General features: G+C 43.6%; 1 protein-coding gene across 3 annotated transcripts in view; it reads left to right on the forward strand.

The window, feature by feature from the left end:
- The window catches only part of Esyt2 (extended synaptotagmin-like protein 2), a 49,153-nt gene extending 30,670 nt beyond the window's left edge, over positions 1-18,483 (forward strand). For 2 of the 3 annotated variants that reach the window (XM_089548154.1, XM_089548155.1), the window contains 9 exons: positions 496-657; positions 1,408-1,580; positions 1,945-2,010; positions 4,133-4,259; positions 6,867-6,985; positions 7,601-7,696; positions 10,051-10,185; positions 11,428-11,586; positions 12,407-18,483. In XM_089548154.1, coding sequence (XP_089404280.1) covers positions 496-657; positions 1,408-1,580; positions 1,945-2,010; positions 4,133-4,259; positions 6,867-6,985; positions 7,601-7,696; positions 10,051-10,185; positions 11,428-11,586; positions 12,407-12,431 — 1,062 coding nt within the window. In that variant the 3' untranslated portion in view covers positions 12,432-18,483. The remainder of the gene's footprint in view (positions 1-495; positions 658-1,407; positions 1,581-1,944; positions 2,011-4,132; positions 4,260-6,866; positions 6,986-7,600; positions 7,697-10,050; positions 10,186-11,427; positions 11,587-12,406) is intronic. The other variant, XM_089548156.1, reaches the window with a different exon arrangement.
- Positions 18,484-21,428: the final 2,945 nt, after the last annotated feature.

Consider the following 21,428-nt stretch of genomic DNA (forward strand, 5'->3'; position numbering starts at 1 on the left):
GCTGCGGGCCTTTGGTGCACCAGGGCTGGAAGCAATCAGCGTGATGTTATCTTGTTACCACCACCATTGTACAGATAGACAAACATCATCTGTACCAGTGATGTCTCATAACTCCCGTCAGATGATAGCCAAGGCAGCTGCATCCCAGGAAATTTCCTAGCCTCATATTTTCCTACCTGATACTCCACTGCCCTCACCTAACTTTTCCTTCCCTTAGTCACCACTTTGTCAGCCTAATGGACCACCAGTTTCTTATTCTGTGCATCTCACGTCCTTCCTAGGTCCTCTTGTCTTTTCTAACCTAAGCTATAATTTCACCAACTCGCTTCTGTTCTCTCAACCACGCTGCTCCCTTGCTGTCTTTTAATGTCACACCTATCCTGCTGCGATGAAGATCTGTGGCATGTTTGTGTGCAGCAACGGTGTTGCAGTGTGTTGTTACAAAACTGAACCGACCGCTTTCGCTCTTGGTCTTGGTGATGGCCTTGGGTGCAGAATGCCACCAAGGCAGCGGGCGAGCCCAGCCCCCAGGTGCAGCTCACGGTGGGCCACCAGGAGCGCTGGAGCTCCATCAAGCACAGCACCAACGACCCTGTCTGGGAGGAGAACTTCTACCTGCTTCTCAGCAACCCCGAGGTCCAGGAGATGGAGGTCAAGGTAATGCCAACAGCCCTTTTGGGAGCGTTTCACAGCATGACCTCCGTTTTTGGCGTGCCTCGTGGCCTTGAGTGTAGCTTTGCAGTGTCAGAAATTTTTATGCGAAGCATACTAAAATAGCCCAACCCAGCTCCTCTAGCGCGGCGGTGTCATTACCATTGACCTTTCGTGACCTCCATGTCATACCACATGATGCGTGACATCACAGCAGATGAAAAACGGGGGCCCAACTCGCGCTGCCGCGCGAGGCGTCGTGACCAAGGATGACCACGTGGTGCGTGACATCACAGCAGATGAGAAACGGGGGCCCAGCTCGCGCCGTCGCGCGAGGCGTCGCGACCAAGGAGGACCACGTGATGCGTGACGTAACGACATAGGAGAAACGGGGCCCCAGCTAGCGCCGTCGCGCGAGGCGTCGCGACCAATGTGTTTCCTGCTTCTGCCGCTAGGTGCGCTGTAGTGAACACGTGATGCTGGAGCGGCGGTATACAAGGGGGTGCGCCTGCCTCTGCTAGGCGTACACGGGATAGAGATGCCTCCTGGAGACAGGGCTGCTCGTTGGAATGAGAAGCAAAAGTTGCGGCGTGCTACAGAGACTGATGAAGAGCGTGAAGAACGTCTAGCCAAGCGGTGTGCTCGATATGCAACTCGGCGACAATATGCTTCGCATCTGACTAGGCTTAACCTAAGCTAAGCCTCAGCCATTTTTTTTCCAGTTTCGTTGAATTTCTTTTTTTTTCCTCCTCACAGGTGATGGACAACAAGTGTGGGCAGGTGTTGGGCCACTTGAGCTTCCGGCTGTCGCGCCTTCTGAAAGAGGAAGGGCTCAAAATCGACGAGCCCCTCATCCTGTTGGGCACGGGGCACCAGGCAAAGCTGCTCATCACCCTGCAGCTGCGCATTCTCGTCAGCAACAAGCGCAGGTACCTCAGCCTGCAGCACGCACTCATTCCACTAACCCTGAGGCAGTGTGAGCGGCTGCTGCTCATGCTACTGCGCTCTGAACAGAAGATCGCTTCTGCACTAAGGAGCAGGCTTTGCACGAAAGCTTGAAGGGGCTCCAAAGCATCCCCTTTAAACCCCATAACCGGAGTTCGTGGCTTCTGCTGTGCTGGAATGGCTTTGTTGCTCCATCAGAAGTAACACATTGCCAGTGGCCGGTTTACTCAGGCAAAAAAAAATTGTGCTAATGTACTCGTTCTTTGGAAAGAATGTAAAAAGGTGCAGAGTGGTGATGTATGATTGGAGGAACGTGAGGAGCATCAGAACCTCTGTGCTGCCTTCCAGCACGCCAGCAGAGCCAGTAGAAGAGGGAGAAGCTGAGAGACAAAGAAACGGCAGCGTCAACACAAGGTATTTCAGTGCCCCTTTGAAGAAAGCATCTGCTGGGTATTATGGCGCTCCTTTGTAATAGTTTCTCTGTAATGGACGTGTTTGCTTGGCTTTTATTATTAATCGGCAAGTTGTTATTGGTATAGTTTTGTTAAAGGAGCTATGAAACAATCTTGAAGATTGCCAGTGAATGTGTTCAGTGTGTAGAGCGAACGCTTTTGAGCATTCACACTAAGTGTGAGTCCCTGGAACGAAGCTGGCAGTTTATTAGTAATTTTTAAAAACCATGAACTTTGAAATTCGTGGGGTGATTGATCACCACATAGTGGCTGTTTTCGGAACTATTTTTCCAGAATACCAGTAATGTCATGGTGAGTGACAGGGAGTCCCGTGCTGACATTCATTGTAAGCGTGATGCCATGGCTACACAACCAGTAGGGGCACAGTCGTCTGTTCTACAGTTGCCCACATGTATGTGCCACTGCCTCCCATTGGCCCGTGCTCTGGGAAAGTCCCCTGAGCCCGCTGTTGAATCGTTGCTGCTGTCGCTGGCGTCTGGCAGAGGCTTTCTATAAAAGGCATACTTGTAGTGTTTGATGCCTATCACATGGTCACTTGCAGAAGTCTCACCTTGAGATCTGGGTCTATAATGCACTCACAATGACAGCAGTGAAAGGTGCACACGTGATTGCCCCACGGGCGAGTAAAGGTGCGGCCACCGGAAATAAATGAACCAAGTGTCGAGGTGCAATGTATTCCCGGCCAGAGTGCAGTCCCAACCTGTTTTCTTTATATTTTTCGGGTGCACCAGAGTGTATGAGTTAAGGGGGGAGAGGAGGAACGTCTTTTTTATTCGCCGATATCTTCGTTGTTAATAAAGCTAGTTCAAAAACACTCACAATGCGGCAACGAGTGCTGGAATGCACATCACTTGTCTGCTTTACTTAACCTCGGTAAATATTGTTTCATGGTCCCTTTAAATGTTGGGTTGAGATCATTAAGTTCTTTGGTCCTCAAGCTGAAAAATTAAAGCTGCATTCAAGGTAGGAGTTTTGTTCAATGGTTTGTGTTCAGCTTTTCATACTACACGACTCCAAAAGCAAATTGCATGAAAGTCGTGAAGTAATCCTGCTGCGTGACAACTGACAAGTTTTTACCCTCTGTTTGATAAGTGCAAGTCACAATGCCTGAATTTCAGCCTGTTTGATTGATCATCTTGCGTTCATGCCTTGTGTTTCCTATTCTTAATGTTAGCTATCAAGCAAACTAAAATAAGACACCCATATGTAACCTATCAGAAGTTACTCGTTTGTTTCGTCTTGTCATTTTCACTTAAAGCACGTTTCTCATGATAATGTTGAGCCAGTTTATTTGAAGCGCTTGTATGCAAAGACGATATGAATGAAGTTAACTCGAGGTTGGCTTTAGAGTACTACAGGGATGTCATGACCCAGTTGCTTTCTTTTAAAACGTTTCTTAACAAGATGACATGTTGCAGTGCATTACAGGACTGCTGCAGCTGACAGGTCCAGAATGTTATAACTGCAATCTGTGGTCACAAGCACATAGCCACAGATAATACAGTTATTGACGGGTGCTGTGTATTATGATAAGGCTTATGGTGTATACTCCCCATGTGTTCACTATGCGACATAGCAGGTGGTTTAAAACGTCACATGCCAGAGTCTTAAATTGGCGGCCTGATTAGGCATGTGGTATACAAAAAAAGGCTGCTGATAGTGACGTGATGTAGAGAGAAGGTACATCTTTTAACAACTCCCTTTTTGTCGGTGTTATTCCTTTATTTTCGCAGAGAAGGTTGTGCTGTTGAAGATGTGGTGACAAAATACAGTTGACTCTCAGCAATTCAAACTCCAAAAGGATGGACTGAAAATTTGTTTGCAGTTAACAGGAGCTTTTTTAATACACATGATGTTAATAGGACCAACAGTGTTAGTTTGTATAAACCTGACATTTGAATTAATGAGAGTGCAATGTACATTTGGATCTGAGGAAACTTTTTTGTTGTGACCAGGTCCAACAAGCCTCCACATATGCTAGCCTATAGTACACATTCTTTTGGCAACAGTTGGAATGGAAGCCAAACATAAGCTGAACTAACTGTTTCGATGTTCGCTAACAGGACATCCACCTCGGAGCCTCTGCCCAGGCCAAGTCGCGGCAGCGTGCGAATTCCAGATCATGAGGATGCTGCCCTGTCAGACAGGCCATCCGGTGAGGAACGGATCAGTCCCCAGTCTCCACGCAAGGTAATAGCTACGGCCTCTGTATGGCAAAAATTCACTCTTGGCTCTTTGTTGACCATCAAATGATGGTAACTGGCAGGGTAAATGTGAGACCTCTGTGCTCAAAGCTCTGAGTAAGCTCCAGCATGGCTTTCATTGCGTATTCAAGCACCGTCACACAATTAGCTGAGTTCTCTCATCACCTCTCCCATTCTCTTGATATGGGTGAACAGGTTGACTGCATATTCATAGACTTTTCGAAGGCATTTGTCACCATTCCTCTCTGCAAACTTGCAAAAGCCTAATTCAGTTCTATATTAAAGAACCATGACACGATATCTGGCTTTCTTTCTCAATGCTCATAGTATGTATATATTTCAATTCGATTATATATCAGCAGTTATTGATGTTTCATAGGCATTCCACTGAGTTCCATTTTGGCTCTACTTCTTTTTTGTTATCCATCACTGATCTCTTGCTTCATGTATTTACAGGCCTGTATGCTGATGACTGTGTGTTCTATAGCACATGATGAGATTCACTGGTCACTGACCGTGGTCAAACACAAATGACGTTTCGGGAGCGCTACGGCTCCCTTGTTCACAATGTCTATATAGCACAGTTAGATCAACTCTCGATCATAACCTCCTTAACAAGTCTTTCTCAAACTTTTGTCAATGTTGTGCTACATTGTAAATGAACATTAACTTCTCCAGAGCTTCTTCATTTCATTCTCGAGGCACACATCTAATGCCTTGTTTGGATGTCCATTCAAATAAAATTACCTAAGAAGAGTTCTGAAACACCTAGTACCTTGACCTTTTATTCAAGCAGGATGTATCATGGTCTAAACATGTACTAGATATGATTTCTGACAGAGCTCTCCTAGGACTTGGATACTTGCGCTGCACTTTGCCTGTTGCCTCACCAAATAACAAATTAATTTCGTACAAAATTCTGATTAATCCAATCGTATATATTATGAGCAATGTCAGTGCACATTAAAGGACCACTGGTGGTCCAAATTTTTTCCGGAGCCCTTCACTACAGTGTCCCTCATAGCCTGAGTCACTATGGGACGTTAAACCTCCATAAACCATAAACCTTTTGGAATCCCTGTGAGATTGTAGAGAAACAAACTGGAATCAGTTAAAGAAAGAAAAGGCTGTCCATTTTATATTTCTCCGATATGACAGAGGCTTTCCTCCTCCTCATTTGTCCGATCTGTTGTTCACTTTACTTTCAAAGTTTTAGCATATGTCAATTAACTCTCTGGATTTTCAGTCACATGGCAGTTATTTAAAATTTTCTAAGCTGTCATCGTTAAGAAGCTATCGCAAACTGAGCATTTCACCTTTCAATCCTTGTGCTGATGTGTTCAAATGAAGTTTTTTTTTTCTGTGAATTATAGAAATTTGGAACTCCCTTCCTTGCCCTACGCATAGCCCTGCCTTTGAAAGAATTTCCATTTTCTGCGATTTTTAGCTGACATGTTCTTACTTTGCGTTTCCTTGTGCTTTCATAATATTGCATATGCTGCTGATTGTTACGATTGTGCTTGTGGGTACTTGTGCATGCTTCAGCCTCATGCGGGGTTGCGCTATGTGGAGATAAAGGATAAATTGCTAAATGCCATGACTGAGGGTATCTGTTGCACTTTTAAAGGAGGGGGGGACAGTGTTGCATTTTAATGGCTGACTTTTGCTGTTAAAATTACATAGTTCTGACTACACAGCAGTGTTTTTGGGTGTGGTGTTACTACGAAGCTGAAGCCTGCAAGTGCCCCATACCGTTATCACATTAATATTTTTTTTTTTTCTGTTCCGAGCTTGATGCACAATCTCAACTGACGTAAATGTTAATTTCTGGCAGTACACATGAGCAGTGTGGCATTTCGTGGCCTCTTTAGGTATTAGTGTTTGCTTGCCTTTGGCTCTGTTAGGTGGCTGTACACAATTGTGAAAAGCTTGGTCATGTCAGTGTGGGGACCTCCGTGGGAAAATTAGTGTTCAGTTTAAACATTTTCTTGAATCAAACTTCTGCATGAATAGGTCTCATTGTTGGGCTGGTTAGTGCATTCTTTGAGACATGCAAAAGTTGGTGCAAGTTACGCAACCGCAAAGCAGGATGCGGAATGAGCGCAACTTCAGTGCATCTAAAGGTCTTGCGGACAGGGAGCTCGTTGCACATTTTACATGAGCTTTAAAGTGACGAGGCTTTATATCAGCCATGATTGAAAGCAACCCTAAAAGGGCGGCAGATGAGAACACTGGTACCATATAAAGCGGGTGCAAAGAAGTTCAAAAATATTCTCAAATAAACATTCACTAACTCCCTTAGGAACCAGTGCAAACATTAGATTAGCATAACTGTATTAATTCTGTAGTGGGGGGGGGGGGGGGGGGGGGCTCTTTCGTTTTAAGAGACACTTTTAGATTGCAATTTGTACAATTTTATGTCCTGCAATATTCAGTTCTCAATAGAACCCTTGGCCCAGAGCCTTATAGGTCAGAGGTCGTATTTATAGCACGATGGTCCCCCTAGTGAGCAAAGGTAGAAAATATGTCAGAGCTCTGCATGACTGTTTGCACGCACTGGGAAAAAAAAATGGCTACTTCCTGCGTTGTACAGGTGCAACCGCCCCAGGTGCCATCACTAGATGAGGTGGTGCATTCAACTGTGACACCCATCCTGGACAGCATGGCGATGGGCGAGAGGCCACTTGAAGCTAGCCACAGAGATCCTCAGAGGTCAGCACTATTTATTGTTTAGTACTATACTGTAAAACTTTGTGGTTTTGCGATTCTCATTGTCACATGCATGGTTTATTGTAATGCTCTTGCTTGTTCCCTCCTTTTGATGTGTTTGGTCCTGATCAGCCTGTTTGTTTTTATGCTTGTTCATCTGTAATCTGTAATGTATTGAAGTAAAAACAATGATGCGGTCATCTGTGATCAAGCTTTTGCTTACATTACTTGCATGCAATACTTAATGCGTGGTATGGTGGGCACTTTTTCTGCCACTTGGCAGGCTGCATAAAGATTACACCTGCTTACTGATAAGAGATTTAAATAAAGCCAGTTCGCTGGCTCACAAACAACCTCTACAATTTCCAAGAAATATTCACGAATGAAGTTTGAGGGCATGTTTGTTTGGCAGACCTGGCTTGTTTTCGTCTGCTTCTGCACCATTGTCTTTTGTGCTTGTGTGTTTCACGCGTTTCTGGTATACATCACGTTTCTTGTTCTGCTCTGGTTTTGAGGTCAGAAAGGTGTTATTACTTGTGCATATACTCAGTCAGTGAGAAATTGCTCTGGCATTGTCTGACTCGCTAAATTTCATTCGTACTTGCCCCTTTTGCGTAGGGAGGTGCTGGGAGACCCAGGTGCTGGCAAAATACAGCTGACTCTCCGCTACAGTGCGCAGAGGAGTCGCATGGTGGTGGTTGTGCACAGAGCCGTGTAAGTGTGTTTCCTGCTGGCCTGTGTTGCACTTTCATTCGTATGCTGCCATTTCCTCCACGGTACTAGAATGAGTAGGTTAGAGCAAACAAATTTCGTGCCATATTATCACGCACCTGTAGACCTGTGTTGCATTTGCATTCATACACTGCTCTTTCTTCTATGGAGCTAGATTGAGTAGGTTAGAGCAAATGTTTTATGCCGTATTGTCACGTAACAGCGATGACAGTCAAAGAGGTAGGCTGTGATAATGAAATACAAACTTAATTAATGGGAACTGTTTGTCTTGTTCATAGGCATCCGTCTGAGAAGAGCATGAAAAAACAAACACGAGACAAAAAATTTGCACAAGACATGCGCTACTCGCAAAAGTGAATTGTTTCGTGCCTGTCTAATCTAGGATGACTCAAGTAACTGAGGACTTCTTTTAGATGGGGATTATTGAACGTTTATTACAGTCTGGGCTACATAGGTCTGATTAGGAGGAATACATGGCTGGGTCTGCTGCGTAGCTGTTCAAGTGGGGGCGCCGCGGAATCCGAGTCGTCTGCCACTTGTCTATAAGAGGGTGAGGAGGACGGCGGCCGTCGGGCCCGTGCGCTCGGCGCATCGCCTGCGAGGGTGGCTGGCTGCTTCTCCGACAGCGGAGGTAGCGGAGGGTGCGTTGCCGGTACAACTGGCGCCATCTACAAGAGCGTCTTGTAACATGAATTTTATTGACAGTAAATATAGTACAGACTTGTTTATTTGGCCAAACTTGCGCCCTCAAAACAGAACTGAGCTTGGCAACAGCAATAGCAATGTGTGCACTTTGCTGTCTCCATTCTCATGCACCATGTGCCAGACTGCTTGCCATTCTCATGTGGATTCAATTTAAAGGCAACACTGAACTTTCGAGATAGGATGCCTAAAACACCTACAACAGTCTTGAGCAACATAAAAACTTACACACATGACCACTGCCGTTCCAGAGTGCTTTGGCCACTTCTCGGGCAGCAAAGTTAGGGATGACGTCATGTGGTGCCTGCGATAAACAAAGAACATGAGCAAAGAACAAAGAAGAAAACAAACAATGCTTTGCTTCAATGTTTTCGTAGCCAGTGGTTTTACCAAGAATAAAAAAGTTGATAATTCATTTCTAATGGTTATATTTGATGGCAAAGTCTGGCCAGTAAGTAGAATGCTTGGTACTTTATAAGTTTATATTGATGTCACAGAGCTAGAATAAACTCTGATTGCACAGCTGCATACAGACAGCCCGATAGCTTTTCATTAACCCTTTGAAGGTTTTTGCTGTATATGTACGGCGGCGGTTTTCTGTCCCACAAGGTCTTTGCCGTATGGGTACGGTTTCGATCTTCCGTTTGAAATTTTGCGCCAAAAGAACAATGCCTGCTCACTGGGGGGTGCTGCCACCTCTTAGGACTTACAAGAAGTGTTTGAATTTTGTGCTGCCTTCTTACGGAGATAAGCAGAACTTATGTCTAGCTTTAGCGCGGTGGCACAGACTGCGGCAACACCCCTTTTTTAGTTTTGGTTACGCCGCGTGATCGCAACGGAGTCGCGCGAAATTTGAGTTTTCTTTTTGTCAGCACTATCTTGCAGGGGCTGCCGAAGTTGATTTCTATCTTTATTGGCGCTGCTTTTAGCTTGCTTATCACCGTTGCTCGCGAGGTATTCTCGCCCTCTGTGGCAACGCGCCTACGCGGTTTCGATTCCGCCGCGGGATCGCAACGGAGTCGCGCGAAACGTGTTTTCTCTTTGTGGGCACTGCTTTGCAGAGGCGGCGAAAGTTGATTTCTATCTTTATTGGTGCTGCTCTTAGCTTGCTTATCACCGTTGCTATTCTATTCTATTGAACATTTTCCAGTTGTGAGTGATGCTGTCACCAAAGTACTGTTCCTAATTTTTTTTTACTCTTTATTCTCGATTATATACATTTTGTAGATTCAAGATTCGCAATAAAGTAATTTGACCACCTGGGAAAGTTTTCTTCAAAATAATTCGACCCTCAAAGGGTTAAAAAAGAAAAGAAGAGGTTTTGAGCGATGGGCTGGCTACTCCTGACAGCATAAAATGCAAGCTTTCTGTACTATGTTTTGCTATAAGATGAAAAGTATGAGATAAATGCAATGAGACAATGAGATAAAGAGAAGATTTTCCAGTCCTGTCTATCCTTGCTCCGTAGTCACAACAGGCGTCCACTTATTGTCAAAAACGAAAGCACAGTCAAAAGAAAAGCCAAGGAGAACGCCACTTACTTAGCATGCTGTCTCTTTTTCTGTGTATGTTGTGCTTGACCACACCGAAACAGAGTGGTGTCTTCGGAAAGTGGATATCCTGTAACCTTCCAGGAATCTGGTGCACAAGGAAGGCGAAGACCTGCCAGACCCGTACGTGAAGCTGCAGCTGCTGCCTGACCGATCTAAGGACAACAAGCGCAAAACGCAGGTCTGCAGGAACACGTGCAACCCTGTCTTTGATGAAACGTAAGCACCCTGTCCACCCGCCTTGCATTCTGTAATTTCTAACTAAACACACCAATGTCACTATAGGGATAATTTTGAGTCCTGTTAACTGCGATCGTTTGGGGCCGCTAATATTTGCTTGCATTCTCTGATATTCATTACAGTGTTCCACAAAGTAATAATGGGAATTGTCATTTGGACATGCTTGTACAAGTTGTACAAGCCACATTGTTGTTTACGTCCTAGAGGACCACCATTGCCGGTATCTTTTGTGATGGTGGTGCTGTGTAACGAGCATGTTTTCTTTTAGGAACTAGGCTTGTAGCTAATTTCATAACAGTTGCTTGCAATTAAGCTAAACCACACTAGCGGTTGCTAAGTGTATATGTGAGAATGCTTTTGATGCAAGTTACATTGAAGAATCCACATCACGATCTGGATGCAAGAGTTGGGAGCCATATTCTTGGCTGGTAAATGTTGTATTGTTGTTTTCTTTTGCAACAATACCTGCACTGGGCACACTTTATTGCTCACTTTGCATGGTTTTTCTGGCATTCATAAGTGTATGGCTTCTGAATATTTAGTGTTATTAATATAAATGTCACCTGCTCTCTCAGCAGTCTCAAGCATGACCAATTTTCATGTTAATCATAGCTACACCAAATCAAGAAACTCTGCTCAATCACGATGCCATGGGGACAACTAGTGGCACCAGGGGGGGTGGTCGCACATGGCCATTGGTAGATGGTTTGTTCGCAATTCCCAGAATGCCGTGTGCTGCGTTGTGCAAACTCATGCAAGATGTCGCCACACTGCATTGTTGCATCGGTGAAGACCTGCTGACTTTTTTCCTTTTAGTTTACCAGAAATACAAAGTATTGAAGCTTGAGGTATTGTAAGCTAATTAAATTTGCAACAGTCCACGGTAGAGTGAGAATCGCAAAGTGAATGAGGAGTGCAACAGGTGTGGTAATAATAATAATAATAATAATAATAATAATAATAATAATCACCACCCAATTTAAGTCAGCTTCAGGAAAGAGGCCTCTTCCTGCGATGTCCACTCATTCTATTCTTGTATATGCAGTGTGTCCCTGCAGATTGCAGGAACTCATTGTTTTACTTGATTCTCACCTGCCGCCAATGATGCATGATTAATCCTGATGTGTCTGTCAGCTAATGCCCTCCATGTTTCTTCTTTTTATTCGGATGTTCATGAAACCGAACACGTTTGCTCTTTTTTCCCACGCATGTGCGCACCAGGATGGAGTACGAAGCTGCGCTGTCGGACCTAGATGGCAGCACGCTGCAGGTGCTGGTCAACTCCAAGAGTGGCTCATCCATGTTTTCGCGTGGCAAGACCCTGGGGCGCACTCAGGTCAGCTTGGCTAACTTGGACCTCACCAAGGCACTCACGGACTGGTACGTTGCGCGGCTACCTTTATGCATGCATCTAGAAAATGGTCAGTTTGATGCCAGGACCTTCTAAACGCACAGCTAGCGTTGTGTGGCGTCAACATTATATACAGACTGTTACAACGCTTAATGCACATTATGTGAAAGCTGCTTGTTTTGGGGGTCGTCGTGCTGTAGACGATGCAGATTTATGATTAATTCTGATCTAGTCAGGAAAACACACCATCCAAACTTCGTATCGAGAAAGTAAGACTGTCGTATGCTGTCTCTGCGTCAAATTCCAACACGAATAAGCGAGCAGTTTAATCGAGAGATGCATTTTACGGTGTGCGTTGTAACAGTCTATATATGCAGTGATGGTGAGTTACAATGCCGGATGTTGTGTAATAATTTATAAACATTTTATTAGAAGTTGTAAAAGCATTCTGAATATCATGGGTGTGGAATTTGAAACTGCACAGCATCAAGGATGTTGAGATGCAAAAACACTGCATCCTGTTGGTGTGATCAGTGTGTTACAGTCTAAATGCTTTTTGGTCCTGAAAATTTGCAAATATATTAGTATAACAATTTGAAAGGGATAGGCTGAGGATGGAATGAGTAAAGTGATCCTTCTGTGGTTTTATCAAGCGGCTATAAAACAGCACCAAACTGGGATAGCCGTGACGAATAACAAATAATAGCGATGCTCATTTGTCACTTGGAGTGTTCTGGCTTCAACAGGCCTGAGGCAATTCTCTTGCAAGCTTAAAAAAAATACCTAAAACTCAATTATAACTGTGTTTTCAGTGAAAGTTAGCTTTGTGCATTACTGACCTTTTTCCAGGTACGAGTTGGAGCCCGATACATAAACCAACAGTGTGTCCAGGCTATGATTCCAATGTCTGCCTTGGAATCCTGAAGGCAGGGATCTGTGGCCGACTGCGACTAAGAAGCTCTCACAGATGAAAACCATGTCATCTCCATCGTATTGATTTTGAACGCTTTTTTTCTTCTTTTGCTTACACGAGCTTGACGCTGGAGCTTATGAATAGAAATCCGCAGTGACTTCTTAAGAGACGCTATTCGTTTATGATACAGGTGAAGCTCAAGCCTAGTAAACAGTAGTGCTTTTAAACTTACCATGTGCTTTCATACGAATTGTAAGCAAGATGAGGATGCTTGATTGTTACTCGAAAGCTATACAGAGTTGACTGGAGAAATTGGAAAATACAGCTGTTAATACTGTGAGGCCTTTCGTACTCGCAATGAAATTTTAGCTCTGCGGCCTCTCTGTGAGGATAACTTTTAAAAGTCTTTCACCAAGGTACAAAATTATATGCTTCCTGAGATTTTACACTTTATAAATACGATTACACAAATATATTATTCAAGGAACACACAAAACCTGTATTTTTCATTGTTTTTAAAGCGTTATTGCCGAATGTGTTTGCTGTGATGCTGGGGGGTCCTGAGGGAGGCGGGCAGGGCAAAAATTGCACTAACTTTTTAAACAACGGTTTGATGTGGTTCATATATTGCTCAGGAGGTTTTTAATTGCAGAGCTACTTAGTTATGAGACAAGAATTCTGAAAGGAAGGCCTTCAGCTTCTGCATTCTCTTAAGAGTAGACCACATATTTTCCTTTTTTTTTTCTGTACTTAATGTCAGGCATGTTTGACTGTTCAGATTAATTTAATCGTAGCGTGTACTTCTTTGCAGCTTGTATTGCTTTTAGGGCAGTGGTCCTTTGCTTTCATTTTTCTTAGGATGCTGATTGTGTTTTAAATTGATTGTGGGTCTTGCTGTGTGATTTGTAAGCCACAATGCACACTAAGCGCTTGTGCAATTTAGTGAATAGTTCTTGTGGAATTTTGCTTAGCATGCTTAGTTCAAGTAACTTGGTGAAGAATTGCTTCTGAAGTTCAACCCTGGTTCCTCATTATGGTTCTCTATATTGCTGCATATAAGTCGACATTTTTTTTCACCCCCAGAAACGGCCATCTGAAATTGGGGGGGAGTTTCGACCAATATGTGTAGTCGATCCACTTGCGGGGTTTAAGGTACTGAGTTGCGGGCAGTATGCTCCTCGTGCCGACGCTCATTCCCGGCAAATGCATGCAGCTCCACGTTAAAAAAAAAAAATAAAATAAAAAGGGGGCAGTGAATTCGTGTGAAAATAGTTTTTGCTGTGAAAAATCGAATTGTGCGCCACTTACCTGGCTTACGCTGGCGGTTGTGTTCTCTGTTAAGTTAGAGCATGCGTCACGCCGGAATCTGAAACTGCAGAACCATTGGTAGTCAGGTGGCTCAATGTGCCACTAGCCGGCCGGCAGCATGCAAGTTTGGTAGGCAGGATGAAGCGTTGTTATTGCCTTCAATCTCCATTTGCCTCCGATTGCTGGCCTTATGACTGAATTGTTGCATTTTTTTATTTTTAGCTGCGTGTGCTGTGATGCCATCCTGCAGAGAGAGGGCGGGTATGCGTCGACTTATGTTTGGAGTCAAGTTGTTTCAGTCAGCGAAAGCTGAGAGTTAGGGGGTTGACTTTTATTCGTAGTTGGCTTATATGCAGCAATATACAGTAATTTCTAACATTTTTCATTTTATTACTGTTGTGCTTTTTGCAATCATTTTTATTCACGCACTGAATGTGTCTGGTATGGTCAGCTCACATTATTCCATCTCTTTGTTACTGCAGGCTCTTGTCTGATTTATGAAAGGTTTGAATCACCTGAGATTTTACAAGTTTGATGGAGGCAGAAAATGATTGTTTATTGTGTGAATTGGTTCATTTGTCAATGGCACCTGGTTCGTATTCGTCTACGGTAGCCAGGTTCTTTTTCATGGAGAGTACTCCATTCCTGCAGGTTAAGGTCACAGAGTAAATTTGATAAGCCTGTACTTGATTTGGTGATCTGTGTGGCTATGGCTTAAAATGTTTGCCAGTAAATGGTCGGAAGCTACTTGTCCTGGTTGCATTGTTAAAGCTGAAATGGTGATTGCTGCTTTGCATCAGATTCTTACAGGTTCTATTCGTGCTTAAATACGATACCCTACCCTGTTCTACAAATGTGTTTATTTGGGTGGAACCGACAATGTCAAAGTCACATTGCTCAAGCACCATGTTGCCTGAGGAAGCAATCGTCGGAAATGACCGAAAACTCTGTTTCATTTGAGCAGTCTATAATGCCCTCAAAGTACAGTGGTCCACCCAGAATATTGAAAGTTTTCTTTGTGTCCTAAACAGAACCACAAAATCATCAGTGTGAACTTTTGCAAGCTGACTGTACCCGATTCATTCATCTCTTTTTAACTTACCGTCATGCGCTGCTGATGCAGTGGCTACTGTACTCCTGCTGTTTGATCTTTTCTGCTTTTTAAGAATGTCTAGTGCTGGCATTTTTTTCTAGTCATTTGTTTTACAATTTTGTTTTTCTATTTTTGCTGTGTTTGTTGTGTTTTTAACATGAAGCGACTCCAGCTTAAAGGCACAAAAACTAAGGAGGCACAAAGGATAGCAGATTGAATGTTGTTTGCTTTTAAAGGAAAAAGCACTGCCGTTTCTTTGATTTAAAGGACAGTGTTGAATGGATAGAGACTCTACTTGTTCCAGTTTTCTTTTGCACACTTTTGCTCTCTTGCAGTGTTAGTGTCGGAATTCACATTGTGCTCCGAAAGCAAATCTTGCTGTGGTGATTGTTATCATTGATATAACTTGATGTGAAAGATTGCATCACAGAGATGCACAGCAAAGAAATGTGGAGAGGGTGGAAGAGCATATTTGCTGAAAAGCTGAGAGGTTGGTCTGCTTAATTATTTCCTCAAGTGCTTAGCATTTGTCTAAGGGAAGAGGGAAATAAAAAGACAAGTGGGAAACAAATGTACGCACAAAGAACTAATGTTGTCCTTAGACTCTTAAAGGAGCAGTGCGACATAAATCAAGCGTGTAATGCTATATTTGTTTTTCATGGTGTGGGGCATAGTGAATCATTGACTCTCAGTATGTGTGGGCTTTGAAATCATTATGTAGATTTTTTTAATCCACTCCAGAAATGCTTGTTTTGTTTCAATGGTGTTGAAAAATTGTACCGATTTCCGGTATGTGCGAAGTGGCAAATGTCATTGGCTGATGCTTTTTGTGATTAGTTAGGAGTCAAGTGTGCAGTCCAATTTTTTGTACTTGGCAAATGAATCAAAACAAAAAACCACTTCCACACAAAACAAACTCATTAGAGACAGTAGTACTACTATATGAAAAAGAATACAAGTCATACTATGGGTGTTTTTTCCGCGTCACAGATGAAGGAGGTGCAGTATGTAATTTCGTTGCTAGTTAGTTAAATTTAATGTCTTGCTATCTTTTTTTTCAATCTTGCACTTTTAAGTTTATGAGCGGAATATCTTAAATTTGTATGTGCCAATTTCTCTTTTTTGCTGTGCGTCTGAACCCTTTGGAGCGTGATGACCAGGAGTGAAAAAAAGTGTCATAGAGCCTTTTCAAGTTCGTACCACTTAAGGAGTTGTGCTTTAGATTCCCTGGCCATGTTTACAGTTTCCTTCGGGACACTTTATGCCACATTTTTCTTCGTGTAAAAAAAGGATTTCTCCATCCAGTGTCCGTCACATTAATCCTGCTATTCCTTTAGAAGGTTGCATTTGCCTTTTGAGATTTCAAAGACAAGGTCATTGCCTATGGCTTTGTTTGTAACAGGCCCCTTAATTGTGCGAGCATCCACAGCATGTGCAGGACTCTTCACTGAAAGATGTCAAAACTGCAGGTGAAAATAAACTGTCTCCGAAAATGTGTGAATTGATACACCGTCCTGGCCAGGCAGCCCAGTGTCTGTTCCCGGTATTGTTCGCACTGCAGTAGCATGCATGCGCTTATTGCCTTTGTAGGCTGAAAATGTTACCTCCATTTTTATCGTGATCTTTGATGCGTAGTGCGTATTACACCATGTACGTTATAACACTTCTAGAGTAGGTGATTATTTACCCTAGACAGTTGTCACTGTTGTTATCCGTGGAACTGTGCGTGCACCTAACATTTTATCATGCCTTGGCTGTGCCTTTGTTGTTGCGCCACACTCTGGAATGATACGGCCACTGCCACGGCTGCTTTCTGCATGGGTTAGAAGGGTTAGGGTTAGAATTCAACTCTGAATTAGCAGAGGGCCCGAAGGTTACAGGATGAAATGAATTTTCCTCATTAGGTGTGCTATCGCTGAGGCTTGGCTATATATATTAATGCTGTAGATAGAATACATCTCTTGACTTCCCCTGCGAATGACCCAACAACAGCTTTGTTGGTCTGATCGCTCTGAGTGTCATCCTTGTGGCCTTTATTTTTAAACTGTCTTCAGAAGCTGTGAGAAGGTTTCTAGTACACTGAAATTGTGGGGCTGTATTGTTTTATGTTGGCTCTTGCCATAAAAGATTTCCCCTTGCGGAAATACTGGATCTTTCTGTCCCATTTACATTTTTTTAAATGTAAATACCTATCTAGATATACTCAGCCCCCTCCCCCCCCCATAAGGAAACTGGGGTGGTGCCCTGGCCTTCCCAGCCCACCGGTTTTCAACCTCCCTGTCCTCTTCTTTACAGAACAAATAGAGAAAAAGGTGCTGCTTGACCCTTGTGCCACATGCAGGATCAAATTATGTTGTGCTATGTTGCGTGTCACCCTGAACTATACAAGAATTGTTTTTTTACAGCAAAAACTGTTATAGTTTTGGTTTAGCCATAAATTCTGGCAGTGAAAGTGCTCAAGAAGACGAGGACGACAGGATAAGAGAGTCTAAGAGAGTCAAGAGAATAAGTTGTCTTTGTCTTTTTGAGCGCTTTCACTGTCAGGATGGAAAACCAACTCGCCCACTCACTTCCATTATTCGCCATAAAGCCCTGCATTCTACCGCGGTATCTACAGCGGCAGCCGTAAAACCTTAATTTCCCGGTTAATTAATTTAAGTAAAAAATTTAAATTCCGTTAAATGGCTGCCATCTGCCACGGTTGGCAGGTGGCAAAATGGGTAGAGGGAACCTGCTTCCACGTTTAGGGTGAGAAAGGAAGTGCGAGGGGAAAGAGAGAGAGGGTGGGACGGCTAGGCTTTCTCTTATGACTGCTGATGTAGATTCCACGGCCAAATGCAGGGTTAAATGGCAAAACCACAGCTTTAACACCTTTTGCTGGTTAATGCACTAAGCCACTAAGCTTAGCTCTAAAAACTTAAAAGCATGAAAAGGCCAGCTTGAGCCTTTCAGTTTCATTTGAGAGGTTTTTTGAATAATGCAAGGTTGAGAGCCTCAGTTCTGCACCTGCGGTGTGATTTGAATGTGATAGGCTGAAGCCAGTTCACTAGAAAGGTTAGATTGCAAAATGCGGTTGGTGCTAGTAGCGGCATTAATGGAGCATTACATGCATGGCGCACACTTTGATTTGCTTTTAAGTTCACCTGTTCTCAAATCGTGTTTTACGTGTGAATTTACAGTCTGGTGTTTTTAACACGTGTTCTTTTTTTTTTGAAGTTTTACCCACATTCTGGGCTGTGATGCGGCCCTGGTGATCTGTGCCATACTGGTTGCCTCAGCGAGCTGCAAGCCAGAACAGACTTGCAGTTGAAGCGTGTTGTTTGATGGCTGTCCTTTTTTGCCACCACTGTGGTATAGGAGGCTGACCTACTATGTTGTTGTTGTTGTGCTTCATTGTTGTTGCATTGCAGCGAGTGTACACAAAAGCTGTTGCACAATCAAAATGCAGGAATCTATTGTAACCCACCCAAAGGCGGCCAATGGCTACCATTGTTGGTCCACTGTTACTGTTCCTTGCCATTGTTTCGCATGGCAGGCTTTGTTGATAATTTGGCTTTTGCTGCGAAATATTGGCCTTGAGTGTTTTCCAATAAAGGCTGTTTCAAAGCTTGATGATTTATTGTGTGCTGTGAATTTACCACACGATATTGGTGCAACTATGCAACATATTGTTTGCATGGGCCAAGATATACAGAGTGTTTCAGAGAACACTTTAAAATTTTCAAAATTAGGGTTTTTAGGGTAAAAATATGGCTTTTGCGGCATAGTATTACCAGTGTTGAAGGACACCAGAATACCGGTAAATCGTCTTAAGGTTTTGGAATTTCGAAAACTCTATTATCCCCGCCGCTTTGGCTCATCAAAATTTGGCTGCATCGTGTCAAAAAACATGCGCTTTCAAAAGCTTTCAGGCAAAGCAACCCCTCCAGTGCACGTAGTTAGTTGAAAAAGCTGAATTTAGTCAAGCCACAGTGCCAAGGGCAATCGTGTTTTCAAAATTCTAAAAACTGATATTGCTAATATCAGTTTACAAATATATGGCTATTATCAGGCTACAAATCTCTAACTGCAACTAGGCACCTCACTCTACTAGTTGAATACTAAAAAATTGGCTGTGCTTTAGCTCTGGTTAAACCTGGAATGATGTGACAGCTACAGCTGGGCTCAGTAGAATTGCAAAGTCAGTCTTTCGCCGCTCTGTTTCGCTGGGCATTCCTTCTTCACCCCTGGACGTGGATTCACTCTCTTCCCCCTCTCCACTCCTCTACTGGGTTTCGCCGGCAGCTGCTCCGCATCACGTGACCAGCCAGAGCGCCGCCACGCTGAAGGCTCGAAATGCTAGCGTAACGTAGGCGCGCTGCACGCAAACCAGCTGCGTGCTCTGACGTCACTCCGCGCATGTGCACAGGTGACGAGGCGGGCAGCGTTTGCTCCGCCGTCGGCGCAGCGACGCGGCGCGCGCACCAGCTGCGGGTTATGACGTCACTCCGCACGTGCTCACAGCTGGCGGAGATGTGGTGCCACGGCTCAGCGCGCAGGCACGCTCACCTCGCGAAGCGGCTGCCGTAGTGTAGCTATCACTACAAAATTAGTTAACCAGCTTACTACTACAGACGATTCACCGGTTTTCTGGTGTCTGCGAACACTGGTAGTACTATGCTGCAAAGCCATACTTTTACCCTAAAAAGCCTATTTTTGAAAATTTTTGAAAGTGTTTGCTGAAACACCCTGTATGTACTGATCCAGAAAGGACCACTTCTACACTGCTTGATGAAGTTGAATGCAGCTAAGTGATTAAAATAACCTTTGCTTTAACCGACCACAAGTAAAGTGAACGGCAGACTTGAACGTATGCATTCAAGTCGATTTCCAGCGACTGCCTTATCATTCACATTATATGGCAGACCATTGCATGTCTACTGTACCTCTACAGACTTGAATGAATGCATCTTTGCTATTGTACATTTTTCGAAAAATGCAAAGAAAAATGTTATCAGCGGATGCCATGAACCGAGAGTGAGCAAGTACGAAACACTGCATACACCAAGATGTTGCTCACTTTCGTTGTTAAACTGCAGACAATATATAATGCATAATACACTGCACATTCCACTTAATATTGGCTAGAAAATCCTTGGTGCTAAAAAAGAGTGCAGGTTATTCTTCAAGATTAGCTGCGACGGATAATGCATCCGTCAGAGTGTGCAGAATTTCGATGAAAGCGAAATTCTGTAGGCCTGTGTACTGTGCGTTGTCGGTGCATGTTGAACCACAGGTGGTCGAAATTTTGGGAGCCTTTCACAGCGATGTCCCTTATAGCCTGAGCTGCTTTGAGACGTTAAATCCCCATAAACCAAACCAAATACTTGCTCATATCCTGCTTTGAATTCATGCACTTGGCAAGAAAATGCAAGGTTAATGATGGTTACTACGCCCAACACTACCTTGAAGTGGCTACTACAAGAGGTGCTGCCATCAATAAAGGGAAACTAAGTTCCTTCAAAATGACACAATCTTGGAACCTTTGTATAAGAAGAGAGCTTGCTTTTGTTAAGAGTGTCCTAAAAAGGAGTTCAAGAAAAAATAGAACAACAGACAATGTAGTTTTCTAGTGAAGCCCATTTGTCTTTTAGCACAAACAAGCACTAATTTAGGCACAAGTTGTGTGCTTTTATGGTGCACTTTCACACGATGCACAGGAGAATGAAGGTTTTATGTGAACCCTTCCCTATGCCATGCGCGTATATGACGCCGTTCTCACGTCGAACAGTACACGGATAGTGCAAAAGTACTAAATCAAGCATAACAGATGATCATCAGCATCCAGACTACACCCACTGCAGGGCAAAGGCCTCTTCCATATTTCTCCAATTAACCCGATCCTGTGCCAAGATCAGTGCTGTGAATTTTTCACAAAACTTTGGCGAATTCTTAAGGTCTAAATATCATGAGAATAATGCTGTACTATATGATAGCCATGCTACACATTCCACAGTGTTGGAAGCAGTCTCGATGAAGAGAGTTTCGCGAGTGCTTACTCCATTTACTCTGGTAGTTAAGAAAGCAGCGACTGCACTGAGGTATGTAGAGTGCGTATAAAAAGATTGGCACATCATAGCCTTAGTTGCTTTTGCGCCATTAAACTCCATATAGCTAACTGTATTAAAAGAAACTGGCACAACTGGCTGATGGCAGAAGCGAGAAAATGAGATATGTGGTACTACGATATCATGAAAACACTAAGGGAGAGACAGGCTGGGCTTTCTTACCTTTTTCATGTGGGGTGCTGCAATGGGCAGCCATCTTTTGGAAAAATACTTTGACGAGAAGCCGTTTCACATGAATGTCAGGTCATGTTTCAGAAAGCACTTTACTGGCATTGGAATGTCCAAGCATTACGGTCGTGTATTATATACACCGACATTCTGATGCTGGCATACCATAACACTCCCCCGCACGTCTTGCTAGTTAAACACACATTCAGAAAGTGCGTACCGTTGCTCCAGACAAGCAGGCATGATGTGAATTTGTGCACACAATTGCACTTGGCCGGCGAA

Source organism: Amblyomma mixtum, chromosome 6 (assembly GCF_055824585.1).
Source record: "Amblyomma mixtum isolate Tamu chromosome 6, ASM5582458v1, whole genome shotgun sequence".
NCBI lineage: Eukaryota > Metazoa > Arthropoda > Arachnida > Ixodida > Ixodidae > Amblyomma > Amblyomma mixtum.